The sequence below is a fragment of the Chelon labrosus genome (genome assembly GCF_963514085.1).
Source record: "Chelon labrosus genome assembly, chromosome: 9".
Classification (NCBI taxonomy): domain Eukaryota; kingdom Metazoa; phylum Chordata; class Actinopteri; order Mugiliformes; family Mugilidae; genus Chelon; species Chelon labrosus.
Window position 1 is genome coordinate 16,379,025 of NC_140359.1, and position 27,402 is coordinate 16,406,426.

General features: G+C 41.0%; 2 protein-coding genes across 2 annotated transcripts; one reads left to right on the top strand and one right to left on the bottom strand.

The window, feature by feature from the left end:
- Positions 1-192: 192 nt before the first annotated feature.
- LOC311493693 (hydroxycarboxylic acid receptor 2-like) lies at positions 193-3,235 on the top strand (the record flags this gene model as incomplete). Its single annotated transcript, XM_084552457.1, has 1 exon — positions 193-3,235. One exon carries the CDS (start codon positions 193-195, stop codon positions 1,168-1,170), a length of 978 nt encoding a protein of 325 aa, XP_084408583.1. The 3' UTR covers positions 1,171-3,235.
- A 173-nt stretch (positions 3,236-3,408) lies between these two features.
- On the bottom strand, positions 3,409-26,879 carry kntc1 (kinetochore associated 1). Its single transcript, XM_084552456.1, has 61 exons — positions 26,657-26,879; positions 26,304-26,424; positions 25,978-26,093; positions 24,791-24,869; positions 24,606-24,683; positions 24,480-24,514; positions 24,274-24,384; positions 23,759-23,852; positions 23,598-23,650; positions 23,381-23,493; positions 23,221-23,275; positions 23,033-23,131; positions 22,906-22,949; positions 22,714-22,776; positions 22,533-22,608; positions 22,218-22,343; positions 21,959-22,125; positions 21,724-21,835; positions 20,412-20,555; positions 19,315-19,371; positions 18,599-18,670; positions 17,866-17,985; positions 17,187-17,330; positions 16,992-17,087; positions 16,783-16,886; positions 14,947-15,049; positions 14,734-14,868; positions 14,511-14,630; positions 14,105-14,177; positions 13,797-13,864; positions 13,400-13,701; positions 13,089-13,261; positions 12,553-12,653; positions 11,865-12,009; positions 11,718-11,774; positions 11,476-11,639; positions 11,295-11,399; positions 11,088-11,216; positions 10,785-10,901; positions 9,867-9,976; positions 9,549-9,765; positions 9,275-9,364; positions 9,020-9,185; positions 8,811-8,869; positions 8,500-8,716; positions 8,336-8,409; positions 8,026-8,236; positions 7,778-7,890; positions 7,626-7,681; positions 7,301-7,379; positions 7,075-7,199; positions 6,837-6,972; positions 6,630-6,725; positions 6,426-6,482; positions 6,088-6,142; positions 5,598-5,661; positions 5,107-5,236; positions 4,921-5,010; positions 4,242-4,396; positions 3,914-4,016; positions 3,409-3,593 (listed from the first exon to the last, which is right to left on the bottom strand). The coding sequence occupies exons 1-61, from the start codon at positions 26,843-26,845 to the stop codon at positions 3,558-3,560; spliced, it is 6,699 nt and encodes a 2,232-aa protein (XP_084408582.1). The 5' UTR covers positions 26,846-26,879; the 3' UTR covers positions 3,409-3,557.
- Between the last annotated feature and the right edge of the window lie 523 nt (positions 26,880-27,402).

Consider the following 27,402-nt stretch of genomic DNA (forward strand, 5'->3'; position numbering starts at 1 on the left):
TAATTTGTGCATGTTAATATTTTACCAAAAGCAGAACACGCCCCCCCCCCCCCCACTCGCTTCCTGTAAAAACCAAATTTGCAACAGACACTTTTTTTTTTTTTTTAACATTTCCCTTTAAAGAATGCTGCCAGTCCTCCGTGGGGTTATTGCTTTGATCTGCTGAGCACAGAGGTGTCGTGCTGCTCGAACATGAAATGCAACTTCAATGGAACTGTGCTGATCAGCGTGCTCCCTCCACTCCTGGTGACAGAGTTCATTTTGGGAATCCTTGGTAATGGCTTGGCCCTGTGGATCTTCTGCTTCCACATGAGGCCGTGGAAGAGCAGCACGGTGTTACTCTTCAACCTGGCCATGGCTGATTTTCTGCTCAACATGGTTCTGCCTCTCCGTGCCAGCTACTACCACTCTGGGATCAAGTGGAAGTTCGGACCATCCCTGTGCAACATCTGCCTCTTCATGTTGGCAATGAATCGCAGCGGGAGCACCTTCTTCTTGATGGCGATCGCGGTGGACAGGTACCTGCGGGTGGTGCATCCCCATCACCCCATTAACTCTTTGAGCGTCTCTAAAGCCGTACTCGGTGTGATTGGGATGTGGTTGGTCACCATTTCAATGACGGCTCATATCTTCACCTTACAACACAACTCAACCTACTGCGAGAGCTTCATGATTGCGACCGATCCGCACCTCAATTTCACCTGGCACAAGTTCGAGTTTCTCTTTTCCTTCTACATGCCACTGATTGTGATCCTCTACTGCACCTTCCAAATCATTGGCCACCTGAGAAGGAGACAGCTGGCTCAGCAAGCAAGGATTAGGAAGGCGCTCTACTTCATCATAGTAGTCGTGGTGCTCTTTGTCGTTTGCTTCCTCCCGAGCAACCTCACACAGGTGCTGATTTGGATCAAGACCCAGAAGGAAGTCTTGGACAAGTCTGAAAACGTGCCTGAAGTCTGCGCTGCCCTGGAGGACGTGACATCTGCATTTTACATCACCATTAGCATGACCTACCTCAACAGCGTCCTTGATCCTGTGGTCTACTACTTCTCCAGCCCTGCCTTTAAGAACATCTGCAGGAAAGCTCTTCATCTGCCCCAAGCCGACACCGGGGAGAGTACTGAGAAGAAAACTCGGGAGACGGGATCCCAGTCACTCAGCCAGCTGTGAAACCAACGAAGCACGCATCTAAGTGTCTGATTAAAAGCTTTTTAAATAAATTGTCATGTACAGCAAATGCTACAGGCAATGCCGTGTTATATTATTAACTGCACTTTATATAAACTGCCTTTGCAAATTGTGACAATTACTCAGACTCATTACCGTAGCATTTCGTGACAGCAGTAACACTTTAATACTGTATCTGTTACAGAACAACATCTGGTGAACTTGAATGCACACTCAGTAAACATAAGCTACTTGCCAAAACCAAAGTGTGACAGCAAAACTCTGACTTTTCATTTGCGCAGGCTTGCATCGAAATATGTTATTTTTAATAAATATTCTATATATATACACACACGCCATGTATACTAATCGCTTCTTTAGGAATATTTCTTTTGCAAAACATCCGGTACTAGAATATTTTGCCCAACTTATACAGACACCAAAGAACATTTCCACTCTCGAAACTCTCTTTATTATGTTGTGGACTTTGATGAGAAAATGATGAATAAAATTCACCCTATAAGATGGAGAACACAATCATGATATTGTGAACGTAATGTCTCGTAGTGAGTTGTGTCACAGAGTGTCTCGGTTTTTAATTACTCAAACTGATACTGAGCTATGTTTTGTTGAAACAAGTAATAAAGATTGTTTTCATTCTAAAAATGTCGCACTTCTTCTTTTGTTATGAAATTTGATTCCCAGAAGATGACGTGCATGCAGGTTCTTTTGAAAAAAAACACAAATAAATCAAGGATTAATACTGAAGTATTTGCATATTGCTGAATGACATAATCTCTTGAGCAGATACTGCGTAAAGAAAAAGTTGTATACGGGTTGTTAGTTGGTGCAAATGACCTTCGTGCTGAATTTAAAAGAGTACACGACGTAGTTTGGATATCTATGTTACAGAGTTTGGATGCCGATCTTTAATTTGAGGATAAAAAAAAGCCATCACCTCTCACACGAAAAATTTGCGTTACTGCTTTTGCAACCGAAGGTGTTAGCCAGTTTAGCAGAGAAACACGTTTCCTTTAAATGGGCTTCATAAATAAAACTGCTTGACACTTAAAGCCACAAACATGTCCTCTGTTTATTGGCCATGTATGAGTCACACGAACCATTTAATCAACACAATTTTGCACACCGCCGCAATTCATTTACATAAATGTTTTTAGCATGCATATACACACACCTCATCTACAAAAAACAAAGTACAACCCTCTCACACGAAACGGAAGTATCACCAAAGTGTATGCAGCTCATCATTTACACCTGCCTAAACACAAAAAAATGCCTCCGGGAAATTTATATTTGCAGAAATGCAACCACAAATAAACCAAGCTCAGAGCTTTAAATATCAAAGTCAAGCCTGCATGAAGTCAGTCTACTCAGCAGCTAAAATGAAACCCTAATCTAAACCCGACAGATAAAGACAGCAGGTAATAAAAACTCTGATCTACACACAATGTCAACCACACACCAAACTTCCGCTTAGAAAAGTGAATAAATAATACATTGGTTTGTGCCACATTTCTACAGCATGCATGTTGTTGGAAAGACTAATTTGTGTAGGATGTAAATACGCTGGTCTCTAAGCATACAAAACATAGAATTTATCTGATGTGCCATCCAGCCTATATGAAACAAGTTTTTCATTTATGCTAAACACAAAGGGAAGTTGGGTCTGACTCAGAAATATGTTGCAGGTTGTTAAACAGATGTGAATTTAAAAGGGAAGTCTTGGTATAGTGAAGGTAAACGTTCCTAGAAATGAGACTCGGTCCTCCCTTTGCCAATGAATCAAAGCAGAAGCGCTGCATCGCAGTATGAGCGGTTAAGCCTGCAAAGGCGTCAACTCCCTCAGTGTCTGTGCGCTCGCTGATCATCTTTTACCAAGCGTAAGTGGAAACAATTTTGAGGTTTACCCGAGAAGATGAAAACAGAGATATTTCCTTGAAAAGTTTGGGTCAATACTATCTACTGCGGGTAACAATCGAGTCATTCAGAGATCAAGTCTGTAATTTTCAGGGGCCAAGGTTGATTTGCCTGCTTTATCACAGAGATCAGTAGGTATCTGGCATATAAAAGCGCCCTTAAAATGTGCACCAGTATATATAACTTTGTCTCAAGGCTAGAAGTATTTTTTACAATTTTTTATTTTTTTTATCCCATTGTTCAATTGTTCTTTTAACAGCACGCCAGGCAGATCAACAGACGGAGCTGCTGCTTCAAACAAGAATTTATCAGCACAATTTTCAGTAATGAAAACAGTTTATTCAAATATTACAAGCAGAATAGAAAGATACATGTTAAGTGCAAAGACTGCATCTCAGCCCAGGATAGACCAAGAAAAACTGAATAAATACAAGTGAAGATAGAGCGGCGCTTCATCCCGACACTTCATTTTGCGTGTTGAGAAACTCCTGCAAAACAAATAAAAGTAGAATTATAAGTCTGTAAAGTTTCTATCACAATCAAAAGGTTCATAATCTGAATCAGAATCAGAATCAGCTTTAATGACCAAGTATGTGCACATACAGGGAATTTGACTCCGGTAACTTTGCTCTCTTAAATAAGTGAAAGAAAATTAAAAATAACAACAAGATAAAATAAAATAAATCTCAATCTATACACATAAAATATGAACTAATAAGGTAAGATTATTATATATAAGGCTGATTGATTATATTAATCTGTGTTTTATTCTCTATTAAACCGGGTCCAGGATATCAGCTTCAGTTACCTTCAGGCAGCTCGATGAAGACGAGCCGTTTGTCAGCGTTTTCCCTCTTTGATGCTCTCTGTGTTTCATGTACTCATGAGCGAGAGAGTCAGCATCCTCCTGACTGAAGAGCAGATTCAAACAAACTGACACATTTATAAAAGATTTACACCAACTCAGAATAAAATACTGTATATAAACAACACTCCAGGGCAGTTTCACACATACACCCATGGATGTAACCAGTCTTAAAATTGATCTTGTCAAAGGTTTTTAATTTATTTTAGTTCTCATGTTTTGTCTGACTGTGCTTAGAGGCGTTGATTTACTGTGATATTTGGCGTCTCACCAGTTCTGGCTGATCAGGTAGTCCACCAAGTCTTTGACCTGGTTGGGTTGGCCGTGCAACACTATGAGCTGCTTCAGATGATTGAAGTGTTTGGTCTTCAGCAGTTTCTGGTGCTGTCCATTCTTGTTGACAAAAGTCAACACAGTCTCTCTAATCTGAGGGTTCAGGAAGGTTGTAACAAGAGAAGATAAAATTAAAACAAATGGCAATAAAAGGTACAACAATGTAGAATATATCTCAAAGCACCAAATGAAAATCTGTTTCATCTACACACTGTAAAACAGCAATGCAGTTCACACTAGATAAGTGTCAACTTATATATGACCTATGACTTTTTTTATCTGTTGCTATAAATGATAACGATTTTAATAATTTCACACCATCAGACCGATATGTTTTCCTGTTTGACAGGTGTACAGATCCTATGTTGGTATCTCGAAACCATCGATGGGCACAGGATACAAAAATAGACTTATTTTGTACTATATGACAGCTTCTGTTGCAACAACAGGATATAGTACATATGCTGATAGAAGCTTCTTTTTAAAATAAAATAAATGAATAAATAATGGAAATACTGAGACAGTTGCAGTTGATACAGAAATATTTTAGGACGTTAAATGACTTAAAGCGAAAAGTCAGTTCTTTCGTTAGAAAGATTTTACGTCTAATCTCTGACCTTTGAAGGGATTCCAGCCAGTTCCCCGGTGTTCATAAGCTCGTCCACCTGCTCAAGGACCGCGACCGGGTTACAGACAGACAGGAAGCCCTGCAAACAGCAAAAAAAATAAAGTGATTGACTACAGTTATAACCTAAAATATACTTCCATAATAAAAGTTCCATCTCACACGTGGATGAACTCACCTGGATCTGCTGTGCCTTTTTATCGGCACAGGGAATGAGAAGGAGAGTTCCCAGGGCGAAGGCCGGAAGATTGAACTGCGCAAAGCGATTGGCAATGCCTATCAAGTCAAGATTCAACAGGAAAGGGCACCTTGGGGCGAAAGAGGAACGGCAGGACAGTTGAGATAAACATCAAGAAAGTCACTTACTCAAACCTGTTCCTTGAACTAGATACAGTAAATGGTATTGTGTATTGTTTTTTTGGCTCTTTAACAGAAGCTGTACAGATAACATTGGTCACATAGAGATAAGCAGTGCAGTGTAATGTACACCCTCTTGCCAGTTCATTAGCAACACCATCACTCTTTTATGACTGTTATAATCTTCAGTTGAAACAGTAAAAGAAAGGCGGCAATTCAACGGTATGGTCGTTTTGGAGGATGTAGTTTGTGGTGCGCAGCCTTCACATGCAGAACAGTTGATGTTAATGGATGAATGTGGGTAAAACGTACTTGAGGAGGAGAACAAAGGTCCTGTAGAGTGTTGCCTGTTGATCTGGACTCAGAGGAACAGAAGCTGTCGCCAAGAAAGCAGATAACTGAAGGTTTGATAACATATCGTCTCTCTGAGTTACACAAAACCTTAAATAGCACAACTCCTTTAACAAGTGTACAGTGTTTTTTGTACTTTGCATGGCAGCACAAGATTAAAAATACATTTGAGGTTGGCAGATAAGACATATATTTGCAGAACAAGTGCTTTCTTTAGTCTGCATCGGTTAAAGTGGTTTTGACATGAAATGTTGATAAGGAGCAGGTACTGATCACATGCCCTTCTTCTTGTTGTCTGGATATATAAACTAAATTACTAAATGTAAGTAGACTGAGTTAGTGAATACTTTAAGTTTTTAATTAGTAGGATTATTGTTTTTCTATCACTGTATAATAAACACTGTTCAGCATCAATATGCATGTAAATGAATCTCTAAAATAAATGTAGTACCGGAGACAAAAGGTGCCAGTATCATACTCCTCCAGGTTCTGGAGAAACTTGAAATCTAGAAAGATAAGAAAATGAATATGAAGAAAAACATTTATTTTTTCCCCAGACATCCTCCGTTACCATGCAGCAGTAAAATCTGAAGTGTTTTTTTATCTTATTTTTGGCGCTTGTGCCCCAACAGGACATCCGTTAGTGTGGTGGTTTCCATGGTTTCATTACGACCGTCCGGATATGAGCAATAATGATAATAATGTGATGCTTTTGTAACAGTTTAGACACAACGCATGTTCATCAGAGCTACATACTGATAAAATAAAAGTGATGAACAGTAACATTACCTCCCACAAAGCTGGCACAGCCATTATAGCCTCCAGCACCTTCTGGAGGTGGCTGATCTGTGGAGGGGAAACACACAGTGTACGTCTAACTTTTATTTCAGAACACACCGATCAGGCTTTGTTCAAAAGTACATCCTCCTTTGAAGAACCGGAGATGAACTACTTGAGTGAATAAAATGAATTTTCTGTTGTGTGTCTCCTCACCAGGTTGAAGCCCAGCAGCTTCTGAAGCAGACTGTTCCACAGCTGAGGGTCGTACACCTGGTACTCCAAGCACAAGTCTGCCACCAACTGCACGGCCTGAAATGATAAATGGTGCTTCAGTTTGTCTGCATCAAGTCTGGCTGTACGATTTCTAACCAAGTGGAACTAAAATGAAGAAAATATCTGAATGTTTTCTGTTAGAAGTACCTGAGGCTCATGACTGTGGTTCTTCCAGAGCCCTTTAACCAAGCCCTCCTTGGGACTACTGAGGAAAGACTGCACCGTGTAAGGGATGTTTAATGCCTCCAGTTGAGACACAAAGACGTAGCACTTCAGGTAATATCTGCAGGTGAATGTAAAACACAGAAACACTGAAGATTACACATTTTCTCTGCATTAACTTCAGTTGATACTTTACTATTTAACCGGTCTCATTGACTCTTACAGGATTTTGTCTCTTGGTATCTGCAACTGAGTCTCCAGAGTGGCTGCATCAGCGAGGCGGACAAGGCAAAGCAGCGCTCGAGTCCGATGGCAGAAGGTCAGGCGAGGTCCAGATGTGCTGAGGGGCTACAGGAGGAAATTTAACAACGTACATGAGCTGCTTTCTCTGGACACTTCATCAAGTACTGACTCACATTTTTTATTTATTTATTCTTTTAAAAACGCACCCAGGTTTCGGCAGACAAGACAGGGCTCAGAATACGGACGGCATCTTCCATGGCGCAAGACTGCAGCATGTACACCACCCTGGGGAGCATCAAACACAAACAATAAACTGAGAAGAACTCGGGTGGTGTTTCAGCTCTTCCACAAATCATTGTAGGTGTCAAATGAAATATACTGAATATTGTGCAGGCCAATTTCATTTTGTGACTGACAGACAATTGAAAATGAAATGTCTGCTGAACAAGCTGTCCTCTTCTTTCTTATTGAATTTCGATGAATTATGAAAACCTAATTAAATGCTGCACATGGTAAAATTGACAGCTCTACCTCATTAAGTCTGGGTCCTCTTCGATGTTGCTGACACAGTTGTAATTACCGATATCCTTTATGGGAGAAAAAAAAATAAAAAAATGACTTGTCAAAATTACACACACAGATTCAGTGCAGCAATTCTGATTAAACAGCTAAGATTGAGAAACCTTTGCCACAGCTGGGCCTGTTTTGCAGATCCATTTTTCCAGCATCATGTTACGGATTTTCAGAAGGTCCACGTTGTTGATTGTGGCTATTTCCTTAACAGCAGCATGTATGTCTGAGGAAGGCATGAAATAAAACTGTCAATGCATCCAGTCACAAGCTGTTATTCATTAAACCAGTACAGACTTAAATGAAGTATAAGTTTCATACAGTATGTGGTAGCATCATTAATTTGCAGAGGCATTCTCACCAGGATAAGTCTGTCCTCCTGACTCTCTGTAACGCTGCTCCACACTGCTGTGCTCGTACAGGGCCACTATGAGCCTGGCAGGCAGTCCAGTCAGTTTCAGGTGCTCTGGGCTGTTTAGCTGACTGGCTATCAGTGTATTCTCAGTCGTAGAGCGCTGAAACTGCAGCTTTAGCTTGGACAGAAAGGTCTCCCCTCTGGCTCGCGCTGCCTCCTGCATGGGATCAGAGTGGGGAAGAAGAAAAACGACTTAAGCGTGAAACAGATTTCTGGAGTTTGCTCATGTGTATTTCTGCGGGAGAAAAACACTGACCTCAAGGTTTGGATCCTTCAGCCACGCTTCTCCCAGAGCCAAACAGAACCTAAGAGACTGAGTCTTCTCATAGCCTGTAGGAAGCAAGAAACATCTCAGTGCATGAATAAAAAAAATAAAAAAAAACAAGCAGTGTAGTGAAGTGGCCAATGTGCAGCTCAGACCTGGTGGAAGCTCCTGGGTTATCTTGTGGGCTGTGGCAGCAGCCCACTCTGGGCTCTGGATGCAGTGGATGTACTTCATCATGGTCTTGGCCACCTTGAAAGTTTCCTTCTGGTAGCCATGACCCTGACCCTTTTTCCTTTGCTCTAAGAGTAAAGGCTTCAGCTTCTTCTCAAACACATGGCTCGCTGCTGACATATATAACTTGTCGAGGCTCACCTGGAGAGGATTAGGAAAGTTTAAATTACCTGCATTACAATATATGAATAAATCTATCATTTCTGTGACAATACACGGCATAGCTGCGCTTTACCTTCATCAGCTTGCTAATCAGAAGAAGTGTAGGGAAGGTCTCCTCACTGAGCTCAGGAGCTAAACACAGGAATTTTTTTTAGTTTGCTCAGTCTTAAACCGGCTCATTAACTCAAATCAATTCATTAATTCATTCATTTTCTGTAACTGCTTGTCCTGCTGATTAAGCTTGTCAGGATAATACTAAGACAACTACAGTGGATAACTCACAGATAATCTTCCAGTAATGTTTGGTCTGCATAAGCAGGTGGAAAGGAAGCCTGGTGTTGGACAGGGGATTTGGCAGCAGACCGCTTTCAAGGAGATATGTGTTCTCCACGTCTGAGGGAGGAGACACTCGCTTGTAAGACGTCAGATGCTGAAGGAGGCCCGCTGCCTGTGGATGAAAAGACGATGGTTGCTAGTCTGTGCAGCGCATTACGAAGACAAATCACTAGTTTAAACATGCGTGTGTGTTTTTATTACCTGACTAACAGAGAAACTGGTCACATTCTCATCTGCAGCCTGTATGATCTTCAGTACCACTTCAATCCTCTCGTAGTTGTAGGGGCTGAGCTGTAAGAAAAAAACAAAACATGTTGTTAACACCGGAACAAAACACAAAAAGAAACAAATGTGTGATGTTTATTTTTAGTATTTCTAAATACGATTAAATTAACCATGATGAGTGATTAATGGCTACAAGTCATTTACACTGAGCATCTGTGTTAATGAGAAACTAATCTTTTGCCACTCAGACCTTGAATACAGCAGCACAGAGACTGTCTGTGAGATCGCTGGTGCTGTGTAACATTGGGATAATCTGCAGGACTCGTTCCAATGCGTCGGCATGACACAGAGGCTGCACCTCATCCTGGCCTGAGCCCCGGCCCACTGCATCTTCTTCGTCCTCTTGGAGCAGCAGTAGAGTGGTAATGTACTGGTTGATAACACGGTCACGGTCTAGACCAAAGGTACTGCAGATGGATGCAAAAGGGCAACTTTTAGCACAGGCATAAGACCATGGTGGCAATTGAAGCACAGTCCAAAGCAAAATTTTATTTTCCTCATTTATGACCTGCAGTACTCGAGGATAATCTCTGGGGTGATCTTCCTGTTCTTCACCAAAACAGGGATCAGACTGCTTTTCATCTCAGGTCGCTGACGGAACACTGGCTGGATCGATATCTGGGACGGAGCAGGGTGAGCATGACACATGAAAGAAAGAAGGACGGAAATGTAAAGTGTAACTACAGTAAGTCTATAGAGAGGCGAAGTCCCGCCCCCCTACTTCCGGGTTATGGGACCTATCTTTCGAAAAAATATGAACGGCAGTCTATGGAGAGATCATAATTATTTTCTGGTCCCGATCGAATTGTGGCATGAATTTCACATATGATGTGTGTGAATTTAAAAGATAATTTTTCACGTCAAGAGATAAATTATTTGACGTAAATAAGCTGAACAACATTAGGTTTTGTATGAGATCGCTTAGTGAACTACATCTCTCGTCTCGAACAATGCACGTAACTCGAGAACTATGGCTGTCTCCTTGTTGAGCTTTACCGTCTTCTTCCAGGACGAAGGCAGAAGCACCAAACGAGGTGACAATCATTATAAATCGGGTCATGTCGAGAGCTGTAGTTACACGAAGGGAGTTTTGGTCGGTTCTGTACGCGCCAGCATGCGGGACTTGTAGTTCGTTTAATTACGTATTTTCCATAGCGTTTTACTTAACTATCTTGCGACAAACTGTGACATTCTTGACATGTAAAATCATTTTTTATTCTGAAAAACAACATATGTATAATCCAAGGCACAAGTCGATCGGGACCAGAAAATAATTTATCTTTCGCCATAGACTGCCGTTCATATTTTTTCGAAAGATAGGTCCCATAACCCGGAAGTAGAGGGAACTGTGACTTCGGCTCTCTATACAAGCCTATTTATTCAGACCTGAATATCCCTGGTTATCTGACTGAAAGTGCTGTATTACCTCTAACTTTGCAAGCTTGATGCCCCACTCAGCATCGGTGATGACAGAGAGGAACTTCTGTTGTTCCTCTGCTTCACCGTACAAGCAGCAGAGATTGGCCCCAATCCTCGCCACAGCCTGAAATAATTGAGACACTGTGACTAATTCCTCGCGGATAAGATATTCACGCAGTTGAAACGATCCCTACAATTGGTACAGACTTTTTTGTTAATTGTGTGTTACCATCACTAGTATTAACGGTTTTCTCTCTTTGATTTTCATTAAGAAAGCAAGTTAACAAGAACATAAGATTATATTTCCTACCATTATTTTGTCATAATTTTGCCAAGTGTTGTCAATAACTTTCCACAGTATTTTGAAGACTTCTGCTTTGGAGAGGAGTGTACACAGTCCTATGGCCAAATCACAATCGACCACCCTCCAGTTGAACACCTGCAACCCACAGAAGACAGAGTTAGTTAGAAATGAATTTAAATTACTTAAATGTTATGAATCTGCCAGTAGTCTCACCTTGTTCAAAAGGGCCACGGCCACAGCATTCAGCGAGGATGTAGTTGTCTTTCGAAGATCGTTTATGCATATATTGTATTTCTTAAGCTCTTGTGCATCATAAAGCTGCGAGGAGGCAACACGGACATTATAATATATTCTGCATACACATAAAGCACCACTGTTAATGTTACAGTCGTACCTGTACGCTTAGCTTTATATCCATAACGTTAGAGGTGACATGCTGCAGGCAGCTGCCGTATGAGTTGACCAGCACTCTGAGGGCCAACTCCAGCTGACTGCACTCCTGTAACATCTGTAACATTTTGGCCAGGGGATCGAGGAGGGGCTGCAGGTAGTTTGAACCTGCAAACAAGGTAAAGTTTCAAAATTACAATTTAAAGAAGAAAAGTAACTAACTACTTAAATAGCCAGCATACCTACCATCCTCAAATGAGCCGTGTGACAGACAGGAACAGTCCAGAGGGTGCAGTTTGGTATCTGTAATAATTATAATAAATTAGCAAAGAGACAAATCAGGCCAGTCTGCATAAGGTAACAGAATCCGGATACATTAGAGCATCTTCTTACCCTGAGAAACAGGCAGCAGGCAGTTGGTAATTTCATACTGTACAGGCAGCACCGACACTGGGTCCAGAACAATGCAGTCTTCATTAAAAACATCTTGAAAACTCCACTGGGAATAGGGATCTTTTTCTGCCTCCAAGGTCAAATCCTGTAACATTACACCATTAAAATGTGATATTCATAAATGTTAAGTTAAGTGAATTTTATTAATTCTGTTCACATCACGGTTTGTGAAACAGCAGCATTAATAGATTAAATGAATGATTCTGACTGACTCTTACTTTAAAATATTTAAATATTTACATTTAAATAAAATATCAGTGTTTCCTCTATGTTGCTTTTGGAGCGGCGGCCCGCCATGGTTTAATTTTCTGCCGCCGCTGTATCAGAAATGGGGCAGACGCACAATAGTCGCGGTTGCCTTTTAAACGATCCTGCCGACATAATGCACCCCCCGTTGGCTGCCGCTCACATTGCAATTTAACAAGTAGAACTATTCAGAGGTTATTGGGGCTGTCCAGTTTAACTCCACATAGCCTACTGTTGTGTTGATGCTTTCGGCAGGCCTGCCCCCACTGCTAAAAAAAATCCTAGAGGAAACACTGAATATTTTGTAAGAAAAAGTGATATTTATCTATTACCATCCGCTAAGAATTAAGTATTATTCTTTGGAAAAACCTTAGATACTGACCTTGGCTATGAAGCCATAGTTGTCTGATAACTGACATTGATGATAGACATCCATAGCTATACGTGTGCACTTGCAAAGCTCCAGGCAGTCCAGTAGCAGATCTGTAAAAGTGATTATGATAATACATTTCACTTAGGGATTCACTTATAAATGATTTGCAAAGTTAGCACAAAACACAAGTGTCACACAAAGTCATGTCCGCTGTGAACAATGAAGCCTAGATGCTCTGGCTGATTTTGGAATAAGTGTTTTCACTGTCAGCTGCCCTGAGGACGGTCAGCATCCTCCACATACATTTACTGCAGATACAGTTTGTTAAAAAGAATGATTTTATTTCTTGTTTCTTCTCCTTGCTATTTGTGTATTAACAGTGTGATTGGAAACAGATGATTTTCATCAGTCAACTCTCCAGTCTAGTTTCCTTTTTTGTCCAAACAACAAAAATATTGAGTTCAATAGTTATAAATTCAGAACTGATTTACATAACGTGAAATTTTTACCTAAATAAAATGTCAAAAAAAAAAAAAGTTCTTCACCTGAGTGACACACAGTGATGGCCTGACAGGCCAGACTGTGAATGACTGCTGGCAAGTCCATGTCATCAGGAAGCACCATGGGCACATCTGCCTCCAGCATCTGACATAACATCTTGGCAGCGGTGAACAAAACCTTCCCCGTGCTGCTGTTATAGTGGTGCTCATACAGCTCACTGAAGACATGACAGAGAAAAACAAAACATTTTTTTAAATTTAACTAACAGCCTAATTGTTTCCATAAGAACTCGCAAGTGGAAAAAGAGCAAGTTTCCTATCCCTGGATTCATACACACACATTCACAAATGCAAACCTGAAGATCTTGAGCGCCTTGTCCACCTTGCCCACTTTCAGAGCTCGCAGGGCCAAGTCAGACCAGAGCTCCTGTTCGGTGCGCTGCAGCTGCCGTCCTAAACGACGCAAGCCAGCTTCTGTGGAGATGGTCTTGGTCTTCCCGTCTGGATCATTAGCCACAACTGGAGTTGTTGTAGCCTTACGCTTAGATGAATGGCGGCCACGAGTGTTTTCATAGGCTCTGATGTGATCCTCCTGGATCTGTTTTCGGATGTTTGGATCCTCGTAGTCGGAGGGGGTGAAGAAAATGTCAAAGTCCTCCTGAAGAAACAAAGAGAAAGACCGTTGGCTAAAATCCAAATCAACAGTTTGAATAACAGCTAAAAATATAAAAATATTCTTTGAATGAAGCTCACCTGTAGGTGGGCGATGGCCTTGAACATGTTGAGGCTGTTCTCACACGCCATGCTTTTAAGAGAATCATCTGCAGAGGACAAGACTCTTGGTATCACTCTTAGATATTCAGGTGTACATTCCCAGCATTTACTATCCCAACCTTTGTTAATGTGAGTTCAGGTGACATCACAAGAATATAAAAAGCGTCCATTCGTGTGATATCACCACAGCTCCGCTACAATTTTCTGAAGCATCTAAGAGTCGCCTAAAGAGGATTTGACGCGGCTGTTTCTGAATTGAGACAGTTTTGAGTAAAGTAAATACTTACTTTTTTGAATGATGTGCAGGTATTTCAAAGCCTCCACCATCACCTGAGCTATGACCATCTGGTGTTTCTTGGGCTTAAAAAAGAAAAAAAAAAAAAAAGACGTGCCAAGAAAAGGCTGAGATAAACAACCTCTTCTACTTTTCTGTTCAGGATATTGAGGTAGCAGCTGAATGACAAGCACTTCCACTATTTGTGATGTTTACTCTGTAGGCTTTATCTAAACAGACAATCAAATCTGCCCAGGGACAGATCAGATACTGAGTAAATGCTGAATGTTTAAATACTTAGAATGAGCAGCCTCTAACTTCCACAACCATCTTTAAATGCAGCAACTTGTGACTTATGTTCTGTTGACATTGCATTTATATAACTAAGCATTTTGCCCTAACATCTTCCATTTTCTCACCTCATCAGATATGTGGTCTTTGTCCTCCAGCTGCAGCCTAGCCCATGACGTGAGACGCTCAATCACACACTCTGCCTCGGAGGACGACAGCCTCTTCAGGACAGTCAAGATTTCTTCAGTCTGAAAGCAGCACAAGGGACTTCCTACCAACATGCTAGCAACACAGCAAAACTACACAAAGTTATCAATTTGTGATGCAACAACCAAGTCAGGATCAACACACCTTGCCTTGGCCTATCAGCTGGATGAGATACAGGTAATATATCTGTGATGTTGGCAGTTTGTAGGCCTCAGCTAACACGATGGAGTCTTCCAAAGACATCGGCAGGTCTTGCTTCAGGATGTATCTGATCAGTGTCTGGGGAACATGTGTGTTATAATGTTATTTTGCAGGAAAGCATAACGGAAGTCACATAATTAACCAAATCAAACTCACCATAATCTGAGTACTGTTTGAGAGGTTGAAGTTGCGGATGCCGTAGCCTCTGAGGAGTTTCCTGATCTCCATCAGACGGTAGCTCTCCTTTAGAAGCTCTTGTCTAGAGAACAAATGAGGTGGAAGAAAATCAAACACCAGCTGATGTTGCTATGTTGATGATATTTACAGTCATGTACGAAAGTATTGGCACCCCTGGAACTTTTCCAGAAAATGCACCATTTCTCCCAGAAAAGTGTTGAAATTACAAATGTTTTGGTATACACGTTTATTTCCTTTAAGTGCATTGGGACAACACAAAAAAGCAGAAGAAAAAAGGCAAATTTGACATAATTTTACACAAAACTCAAAAATTGACTGGACAAAATCATTGGCACCCTATTAAAACTGTGGGTAAATAATTTCATTTCAAGCATGTGATCCTCATTTAAACTCACCTGTGGCAAGTAACAGGTGCTGGCAATATAGAAATCAAAACTGAAGCCAGTTGGAATGTATAAAAGTTGACTCAACCTTTGTGTTGTTTGCCTGTGTATGCCACACCAAGCATGGAGAAGAGAAAGAAGAGCCGAGAATTGTCTGAGGACTTAAGAAGCAAAATTGTGGAAAAATATCAACAATCTCAAGGTTACAAGTCAATCTCCAGAGATCTTAGAGTTCCTTTGTCAACTGTGCGCAATATAATCAAGAAGTTTTTAACCCATGGAACTGTGGCAAATCTCCCCGGACGTGGACGAAAGAGAAAAATTGATGCAACAATGCAACGCAGGATTGTTCGAATGGTGGATAAACAACCTCAGTCAACTTCCACACAAATTCAGGCTGTCTTGCAGACTCAGGGTGCAACGGTGTCAGCTCGAACAATACGTCGTCGTCTGAATGAGATGAAGCGCTATGGCAGGAGACCGAGGAGAACCCCACTTCTGACACAGAGGCATAAAAAAGCAAGACTGCAGTTTGCAAGAACATACCTGAGTAAGCCTCAATCCTTCTGGGACAATGTTTTGTGGACAGATGAGACTAAGGTAGAGCTTTTTAGCAAAGCACGTCATTCTACTGTTTACAGAAAACCGAATGAGGCCTACAAAGAAAAAGAACACGGTACCTACAGTCAAATCGGGTGGGGGTTCAAAGATGTTTTGGGGTTGTTTTGCTGCCTCTGGACTGGGTGCATTGATTGTGTGCAAGGAATCATGAAATCTGGAGACTATCAAAACATTCTGGCCCGTAATGTAGGGCCTAGTGTCAGAAAGCTGGGTCTGCATCAGAGGTCATGGGTGTTCCAGCAGGACAATGATCCAAAACACACCTCACAAAGCACCCAGAAATGGTTGGAGACAAAGCGCTGGGGAATTCTGAAGTGGCCAGCAATGAGTCCGGATCTAAATCCCATAGAACACCTATGGAAAGATCTAAAAATTGCTGTTGCGAGAAGGCACCCTTCAAATCTGAGAGACCTGGAACAGTTTGCAAAAGAAGAGTGGTCCAAAATTCCAGTTGAGAGGTGTAAGAAACTTGTTGATGGTTATAGGAAGCGATTGGTTTCAGTTATTTTGTCCAAAGGGTGTGCAACCAAATATTAAGTTGAGGGTGCCAATGATTTTGTCCAGTCAATTTTTGAGTTTTGTGTAAAATTATGTCAAATTTGGCTTTTTTTCTTCTGCTTTTTTGTGTTGTCCCAATGCACTTAAAGGAAATAAACGTGTATACCAAAATATTTGTAATTTCAACACTTTTTCTGGGAGAAATGGTGCATTTTCTGGAAAAGTTCCAGGGGTGCCAATACTTTCGTACATGACTGTACTGTATATATAGACGAGGACAATATAAACATACTTTGGTCCGTCCATCTCCAGATACTGCTGAACAAGTTTTTCCACCACATTGCTCCAGGGTACCACGGCTTTCTGCATGATCTCCAGCACGGCATCCACCATCAACTGGTGAGTCCAAACATAATGTTAAATTTTTTTACACTTTATTGACCCCTTTTTTCCACTCCTTGAGCATCTTGAGGACTGAAAGCTGTACTACAAAAAACTTACATCAGTATCTGTCATGCAGTCTAGCACAGCCACTGCCTTGGCTTCCCATTCTGTAAAAAGGGTTGTGGTCTGAGAACTGCAGCGCTCCAGCAGATCCTAGTGAAGTCCAGATTGGGAGGAGAAACACAGGCGTCATCAAGTATTCGGCAATCTAAACAAGAGTCCCCATTATGTTTGACGGTGGTGGAGTTTTACCTTTATATACTGCAAGAGAAGTTCATCAAAGGGAATCTTGTGCTCTTCAGCATATGGCAGGATGCTGTTTTCTACTGTGGCAGCGATCAGCTCTGGAGCCGGCACTTTGTCGAGCATGAAGAAGGCTACGCTCAATACACTTCTCTTCAAATTGAAGAAGAAAAATGATTGACAATGGGACAACAACAACAAATAAAGGCACAATGTAAAACCATAATGTCCATAACAGAGTTTCTTGATGATTTACTGACATCTAGAGATACAAATAAGCATCTGCATGTTTCCAAAGTGTACTAGTGTAGACACCGTTTTCCTTAAAAACATAAATCTCATACATTTAACTGTGGCCGACATAACATACATAGTAAGACCCTTAAGGCTCAGGTGCAATAAGAATATTAAAGGAAGTAATTACTGTATGCGCGAGTGTCCAACCCATCTACATTTGCTGGGTATATTACAGGTGTATTAAGTTTTGCGTTTGAAGTTGTTTGTATGTGTAGTCGTCACACTTTGACTCAATGTTCTTTTCTGTCATGCTTTCTCATTAGTATATTATCAAAGATGCCGTCCTCAGCAGGCCTTCGTCACCGGGAAGCTTTAACACTTAATTTATTTCTGTCTGTTCTGAACAGATAGTTTGAAGAGGCACTGTAGTGATCACTAATAAAAGACAAACCTTCTCAAAGACTGAAAGTGACAGTTTGCAGTTGTATTTCTGGTGGAGGTCCAGCAGCTGACGGAGGCTGGACACCAGGGACTTGAGATTCTCCACTTCTCCTGCACCATTGCTATCATCCTTTAAAAAGATCGGAGGACATCAATAAATTGTGAACCAAATAAGGTGATGATAATTAAGATGTTTTTTAGATTAGCTCAGGGGTCTTCAACATTTTCCAGGCCAAGGACCCCCAAACTGATGCAGAGATGGAGCGGGGACCCCCTACTTATGTATATGTGCATTTAAAGACATTTCAATTTGTGGAAAAAATTGCAGGGGGGAATATAAAAAAAAAAACGTCTAATCAACCAAAACTTTTGTAACCCCCCTGCAGTACCTCCGCAGACCCCCTAGGGGTCGCGGACCCCCTGTTGAAGACCTCTGGATTAGATTATATAATAAAATAAAATATGTTTATTAATCCCACGTATGGGAAATTTCCTTGTCGCAGTAGCACAGAATTTGGCAAATATATAAACAGAAAACAATGACGACTTCGACATGGTTAAAAAAAGAGTTATTCCAAACCTCGCCAGATGTACATCCATAGGATTAAAAGTCCGACTGAGGTTGGCGACAAAAATTACACAAGACAGCACGAAAATACACAAAAACACGGCGAAACTCTCGGAGCTACTGTAACTCGATGCCGGCATGTTGTAAAGGCACAAAAAAAAGAAACTTAACTTACAGATTTCATCCACGTCCATAAAGACTGAAGACCAAGAACTGCTACGTCCAACCCATTCTGGGGCCAAGCACTCTGGGAAAAAAATGAGACACTGACTCTGAAACCCTAGGCCTCCTTATTTGTATAATTTATGTTTCATAATAAAAGTAACACTTCTAAGTTTACTGCAGCATTGGACTATGTGTTGCTGGGTCAGAGTTAATGAAGATGACTTGTACCAAGACTAATGCTAATAAAGTGAAGCTGAAAAGTTTTAATTCAGTTCAATTCAATTTTATTTATATAGCATCAATAATAATACAAATCGTCTCCAGGCGCTTTACAACATCCGGTCTGAAACCTGGCCTGAAACCCCCAGAGCAAGCCTGAAGGCGACTGTGGCAAGGGAAAACTCCCTTTTAACAGGAAGAAACCTTGAGCAGAACCAAGCTCCTGCTCATGTAGAATCTGATGATGATACAAAGGTTTTAGGTAAGCTCTCCAAATTGGCAATTTCGTCATATTCAGGGACCACCTGTATACAAAGCTGCACCCAGTACTGGGAACACTCGGGTTTATGGATCAACAATCTGTGGTTCAAGTGATAAAAACTAGTTCTTGATCTAGTATCATGGTCTTTAGTGCTAAAAATGATTTACACTGCAAATCAATTTATGAGTCGTCACCAGTGGCTAACACACTGACCTTTCTCATGTCAGTATCACTTTTTTCTTTACCTTTTCCGTTAGCTCCAAGTTCCTTGCCTTCTGCTCGAGCCATTTTGCCAGGATTCTCTATAGGGACACACAGACAGGACTTTAAAGGGATAGTTCACCCTAGAATGATATTTCGCTCATTATCTACTCACCCTCATGTTGACTAAGGGCTGGAAGAAGTTTCAGAGTCCTCCGTCCCTTCTCTGAGTTACAGGGGGTCTTGGTGTAGCAGTGCATTTCAATGCAACGGTTGTAAAGGGACACCAGAGCTCTTCGTAAAAAAACACACACAAAAAAACATCCAAATACCTCCATGATGCTCGTATGTAATGTCCGTCTTGTGCTGAAGCCCCAAATTGCGTAATTGTCCCGAAAAAAATTAAATAAGTCCACATTCCAAGCATGTTTGTAGCATTAGCTCCGAGTGTTGTTGTCCCGGCTCTTCCGCTGCCAGCGCGCATGCGCAAGGTTCGCACTGAGACTCGCTTCCTTGTTTACCCCGGCGAAGGACTAGAAGCAGCCCGTAATAGCCTGCCTTGCACCGGGACAACACTTTTTCGTGCAATTTTAATTTTAATTTTTTTTAATTTCTTCTTCTTCTTCTTCTTCTCTCGTTGCACGGCGGTTCTGGTCCTTCGCCGGCTGGCTCAATTCGCCGGGGTAAACAAGGAAGCGAGTCTCAGTGCGAACCTTGCGCATGCGCGCTGGCAGCGGAAGAGCCGGGACAACAACACTCGGAGCTAATGCTACAAACATGCTTGGAATGTGGACTTATTTAATTTTTTTCGGGACAATTACGCAATTTGGGGCTTCAGCACAAGACGGACATTACATACGAGCATCATGGAGGTATTTGGATGTTTTTTTGTGTGTGTTTTTTTACGAAGAGCTCTGGTGTCCCTTTACAACCGTTGCATTGAAATGCACTGCTACACCAAGACCCCCTGTAACTCAGAGAAGGGACGGAGGACTCTGAAACTTCTTCCAGCCCTTAGTCAACATGAGGGTGAGTAGATAATGAGCGAAATATCATTCTAGGGTGAACTATCCCTTTAACTGAAGATAGTGCCATACGCTGGAGAAGAAGAATTTTTCAAGCATGAGATTATGTGTCACACCTGTCCTGTTGGGAGCACTCTCCTCACAAAAGGAACAAAGACTGTCCTAAACCAAGGACAGAGGTCTTGGGATGGCAGGTCGTCCGGGATGGCGCTGAGCAAGGCTTCAAGGCTGCACTCATCAAACTCTGCTGCAATTGGCCCCTGTCACAGACACACCAGTAAACATCATAACATCTGAGTATAATTTCCACAAAAATGTCTTGTTACTAGAGTTGCACCGATTACAATTTTCCTGGCCGATTCCGATTTCCGATTTTTCATTGAGTTTGACCTGCCGATACCGATTTTAGCCGATTCCGATTTCATTTTTTCTAACCACTTTACAACACACACAAAGATTTATTTTCTCTTCTTTAATAGAATATTAATATTATCTTTTCTTTAATAGAAAATTTTTTGAACAGATAATCGCTATCACTATAAAAATAGAACTATATAAATTACTCCTGGTGTGGGGAAAAAAAAAATTTAAATAGGCCTATTTGTGGAAAAAAATATGTAATATCTGAGTTACATAAAAGCTTTTTATTTGTTTTCTTCCTAATTGTCCTTTAAATAGTGGTCAAGAACCCCCCCCCCCCAACACAAAAATGGTTTGGCCACTGATCATAATTTGATGTTGCCGTTTGATTTGAAGTTCAGTATGCTCAAAATGTCCGGTCAGCATAAGTCCGGTGCTCAGAAAAGGAAAGAAAAGAGAAGAAGAGAAGAAAATAGAGGCCTTAAAGATTTTCTTAACAAATATTTAAAAAAAGGTGGTGAAGGTGAAGCTGGGACTAGTAAAGTGAACGTAGGTTAGAAACAGCGCAGCCAACGTTTACCAGCCTTGTAACGTAACCTAACAGGCTAGCTCTGATGTTAACGTCCATTAGCTTGTATAAAAGCCCGACACAACACGTTATCTTTGACAGAAACAGTTGAGTTTGGTAGCTCCGTCAGAGAGGAGAGAGATCCGGCCGCAGTCAGGTGACAGAGAGAGTGATGCGGGAGGAGCCCGCTGTCCCGGAGCGGAGGGACAGAGTCAGGCTACCGGTGAGAGAAGAGAGAGAGAAGGCGATGTAAATCATGCGGCGCCCGAGTGCATTTGACCGGCAAAAAATCGGCATATGTCAGACTGACCGGCCGGTCTCCGGTCATGGCCGATCACGTGAAAATCGGCCGATTCCGGTCACCAGCCGATAAATCGGTGCATCTCTACTTGTTACATCATTGTAATTCATTTGAGTGTTGAATTTGTTGATATATTACAAATATCTGTGCATCTATTCTGATGAGTACGTGAAACTGTCACGACTGAATTTCATTTTACCTCATATCTGAGCCAAAGGAGTTGTGCGCCCTTCATGTCTCCATCTCTCAGGTGCGTCAGGATATCTCCTAGATTGTCAGTGCTGTTCAGAAACTCAATCCAAGCTATTCCACTAAGGATGATGAAGTAAAAAAGTAAATTAATGTAGACAAAGAACAAACCAAAATACAGAGGTTTTACTGGATGACACAATAAGACAATATTACAGTATCTGCCAATAAGAAGTTGACTTTACTTGAAGTTTTCTAAGCCGTGCAGACTGCAAAATGTTGCCAGCCTGGCCAAAGCTTCTTGTATCTGTAAGGAGGAGTATCGCGTGGCAGCGTGGTTTAGCATCTTCTCTGCTGTTTCAAAGGTCGGCCACGGAGCCTTCAGGCAGTATTCAACCACATACTGCTCATCCTAAGTAACATCAAATAAAGGATATGACTCAATAACATTTTGGAAGAGTAAATAAAAATCAGACAAAAATGATGACTGGTATGTACACTCACTGTAATCTTCATTAGGTTGGTCTTGGCCTCATCCACAAGTTCAGACCACACATCCTGTCCATAGCCACCCACTGATGCAGAGGCAAGCTGCTCCAGCACAAAGTTGAGCTTCACCTTGTAGACAAGCTAAAAATAGGATTGCTATTGGTGAGTAGCCTCAATTAAAGCAGTAAATTACAAGCACACACACACACCTCTAAGCACACACATCTACAGTAGCACTGCCAAGTCTCTTTTTATATTCTAAATCCATTATCCATCGACTCCAAAGGCCAGATGTTAAGTTTCCTTCACAAGACAGCCGGACACATTTACCTCTAAATCCAGCTCAAATGTGATGGCAAACTTCTCGGCCTCTTCGAACATGTGTTTGTGAAGAAGTCTGCTAAGTCTAGAGAGAAAGAGAGAAAAGCCAAGTAAATCAAATTACACTGCCAAATAGATTCACACACAACATACACAGTACGTAGTAATGTTTCCACTTAAATTTAGGTACCTGTTCTCGGGCAAAGCCTCAGTGAAGCATCTGACGACAACAGAAGCTATCGGGTCTCCTCGGCTACCCAAAAAACAAACAATAACAATGAAATAAGACAATTAATTAATCATTAAACAAGAAAAAAAAAAAGACCATTTTATATTGTAAAAGCCAAATACTGTCTGAAAATCATAGTAAACTTCATCATACCTTTCTGGGTTCTCACAAATCCCCTCAACTAAATAAAGTGTATCCTGAAATGGCAGAGAAATCATTAGCATATAAAAACAACAGAGGTAAAATCCATGTATCAGTTTAATAAGTGTTTAATGTTTACCATGTTTATTTTTGTCTGGACGAGGCATGAGACTGAGGAGATGTCGAGAGAGTAGCAAACAGTCATAGAAGGCAGAAATCGGATTTGCAGTGAGCTCATCTGAAAAATTAAACCCAGCACATGGAGCTCAGAACAAGATGTGACACATTTGTCTATTCAAGTTTGTTTTTAAGGAGCTGTGCTGCTACCTGACTCTTGTCTTGCTTTGTCACAGTAATCATCTTCATGCTGCCCTTGTCTTGGCTGCAGTATACAAAGATACGTTTCCATTTTTAGCATTGAGCAAAGGAGAAACATTCTCCATGCATATTTTATAGCTACAGCATATTATAAAACACTGATACGTACGCCACCATGGAGGCAGAGCCACATTCAGTGGTGAGTTCAAAATCATGAATGGCAAGATCCGGCCAACAGTGAATCATGACGAGGAACTGCAGGTCCCAGAGACTCAGAACATCCTGAAACAGAATAAAACAATGTGGGCAACAAAGTGAGGCAGCTTCATGATCTAGACGTCTCCTCTGCTACATCGAACGACTCATGGGGACATCTGTGAACTCACCTCAGTGTCAAGAATATACAAGAGATTTTCCATCACCACCATCTTCCTCACACCTGCAAGGAAGTAGATATGCACGGTAAAGGGAAAACCACAACATGCGCTTTTTACACATTTCTTTTACACATAATTTGTAATAATCATTATCTTCCTAAAAAGTTCACCTGGAATTAGGCTGCTGTTGACAGAGTGAGTAAGGCACATCTTTCCCTGATGAGGGTCCATCTCCCAGTGAGTCACAACATTTTCTTTATCCCCCTGTGAAAAATGTGGAAATTTATATAAAATCATATAAATTCCCCTGATATGTTTGAATGTTAAATTGAAATTTGTCTTGCATCATGTCTTGAAAACCTATTTAGTTTGCTTATGTGTGCCGTTCCACAGCAGTAGCCATGTTTTATAGAACAGTGACAAACTAGTTATAAGATTTTCCAACAGCAAATAAACTTCCAAAGACCAAGTTGTAGAGAATTTACAAATACTTAATTTTAATTAAATAAATTAACCTTTTCAGTAATCATTTCATTTTAGTGTGAATGAAAATCACAGGGGTTGAAAAGGAGAACAATAAATATTTAAAGTATCATGTTTGCAATTAGACTCTTTATTATTTTGTTGACTAAATATGCTTTCCATCATATTACAGCTGGTAAATTAATTAATAAAAGACACTGACCCCAATCATTAAGTGGATTTCATGACCCAGATTGAACAACACGGCTGTACTGCAACCCTCGTCATGGTAATCCGTGGTGGAGCAAAAATCTATCTTGATGAGAGACTGGAGCTGAATTAAAGAAGAGCGTGATTATTTTACAGTTTTTCAGACAAAATAGACAAACACACCTGCTTTCAAACGGAAAGAGGATCGCATTAACTCACTTCTTTTAAAGCTCCCACATCCATTTTTTCAATGGCTGAGATGGCAAAAGAAAATACAGTTTGGTTAAAACAGCAGTTCCAAAAAAAAAAAAAACAGTGCAGCTTTTACACACAATGTTATAATACCTGTCTCGATCTTTGTCAAAGCAAGGTTTGTAATGTGGAAAAAACCATCCTTTATGAGAAGGAACACATGGTACATCCCTATCAAAAACACAAACACAAATCAGATTTCAGACGTATGTTTTCAGTAGACATTATTTCTCATCAACGATTCTTCTCATATCTATCAAATCTATAAATGACCTCACCTTGGGATGCTTTGTCCTCATCCATGACAAGATAGCGATAAGTTTTCTTATCTCCACCGGATGGTTTCTCAACCAAAGCCTACAAAAAAATAATGATACAGGACGTTAAACGCTGCATGGCAAACTTATCACAGAAAAACGAAAAACTTATCACGATTATTACTGCTGCTGCCAACATAAGGCTGGGCGATAGTTCAATTTGATCAGTTAATTTAAATTTGGAGTTTAAGACAATTACTTATAATAACTTATAAGAAAACCTTTTTCTTCCTTCCACAGCATTTTGCTCCCCATGGGCTCGCTCCCATATTTCAAAGTGGGCTCAATACTACACCAGCTCGCTAAAGAGCAGCCAACATTAGTGGATTCATTCATTCATCTTCTATACCCGCTTAGTCCTGTTAAGGGTTGCGGGGGTCTGCTGGAGCCTATCCCAGCTGTCATCGGGCGAGAGGCAGGGGTACACCCTGGACAGGTCGCCAGTCCATCACAGGGCTAACACAGAGAGACACACAGACAACCATTCACACTCACACGCACACCTACGGACAATTTAGAATCACCAATTAACCTAATGAGCATGTCTTTGGATAGTGGGACGAAGCCGGAGTACCCGGAGAGAACCCACGCAGACACGGGGAGAACATGCAAACTCCACACAGAAAGGCCCAGCCGGCCCATGGATTCAAACCAGTGACCTTCTCGCTGTGAGGCATCAGTGCTAACCACCTCGCCCATTAATGGAATCATTTTTCACCAATCACTGTATACCATATGACAAGAAAGGGGCCTGGTAAAAAAGCTTTTAGGGATGCAAATAAGGCAGGAACCGCCAAATATACTGTACATTTCAAATATCTAATATCTAGGTATTTCTAGTGTTTAATTGCACATTTCAATTTATAATTCCCAGATGGGAAAATCCACTGGTCTTTATTTATCTTTATCTTATTGTTGATAGTGAAAAAGCAAAACTTGCTTAACATAATTTCATTGTCATTTGTTGTTTATTCTTAAATGGGGGGATTGTAAATCAAATTTAGTGTGAAAAATCCAGTGAAATAAAATTTTATGGCATTTCTCCCAGCCCTAGTTCAGATAGAATCAGAGTGATCATATAATCGAATTAAATCCTACACTTGAATGTCTTAGAGATATTTAAAAAGAAAAGAAAACGACAGTCATACCCTGGTCAGGAGGATTTTCTTGTGTGGTACATAGATCAAATGAAGGTTTCCATTTCTTTCACAGACCAACAGAAACTGTCCTTTTAGGCAAACATCAATGGCGTCAACATCAGTTTCTGTAAAAACAAACCTCGCTATTAATATAATGTAGTTACTGTACCAGGTCACGTGTTGGAAAGACATAATTATATCAGCCTTGATCTTTACAGTATCTACAGTCATCCTAACACTTGGAGCAGCCGATTTAGATACAGCCACATAACACAAACTGACATGTGGTAAACATCGTGATAATTTAAGAAGGAACATGTAAAGCAGTGGTTTACCAAAGTCAAGAAGCAGCAGGACGGTCTGATAGCTCTGATCAAACAGGATAACTGTCTTGTCAGCGACAACAATACTCCAGTTTGAACCACTGGAGGACGAAAGACAGGGATCTGCTTGCACCTGCAAGAAAGAAATCATTGGTGAGTCCAGTCACTACATGTGTGCACATAAAAACAATACTAATTCTTCAAAATAAAAGTTTTAAGGGACAGGGACGTTTTCCTTGCCAGGGTAAATAGGTCTTCTCTATACCCCAGGAGGACAAGAGTGTGTGGTGAACAAATGGAGCAACAAGAATACATGAGAGCATCTTCGAGATTTGTGCAGAGTAAATATGTACATGTATTATTACCTCACTGGCAGTAGATATTTTGACCAGAGTGTCCACCTGGTACAAGCCGCTACCATTCTCCTCCCTGGACACACTGTCAAAGCGGACAGTGTTTGTGTCCTCGTTGGTCAGAAGTTCAACCTCGCTCCAAGTCGCCATTTCGTGGAGCCGAGTTAAGACTGTTAAGAAGTAATAATAAATTACTTTCATGTACAAATGTTTCGTGCATTTGGGTTATTCGTTAGATTGCTAAACATAAACTAAGCTAGCAATCAGTATGGAATCCACTCGCACGTTAACGTCACCGCAATGTTATGGTACAGCTAACGCTAGCAGTTTATCTGAGAATTACAAGACAAACAACATTTACGATGAAATGCTGACACACACACATAGTGGCTAACTGGTGGATTAGTACTATGAAGACACAGCACGTAATATTCTCACCGCTTTGTTAGAATAATCTGACAGCGACACAGAGCACCGACATAACTCCTCAGTGCTAGCTTTAGAATTTGGCGGTTTGCTGCGGGTAATTCTGGAGCGCAGGTAGCTTTTTGTTCCCTGAGTTTTGACTTACAGATACAACTTCCTTCCCGGACTACTTACTAATCCGGCATTATTCAAAGGGAAAAGCAGAGCTAATATATACCACAATGTGTATATTAATGTCTCATATATACCTAACAGTTTAGTTAACGAATCGTATTTGGCATGTACGTTGCCTGTGAATAACTGCTGCCTGACAGGCCAGATGCAGGGGCTTA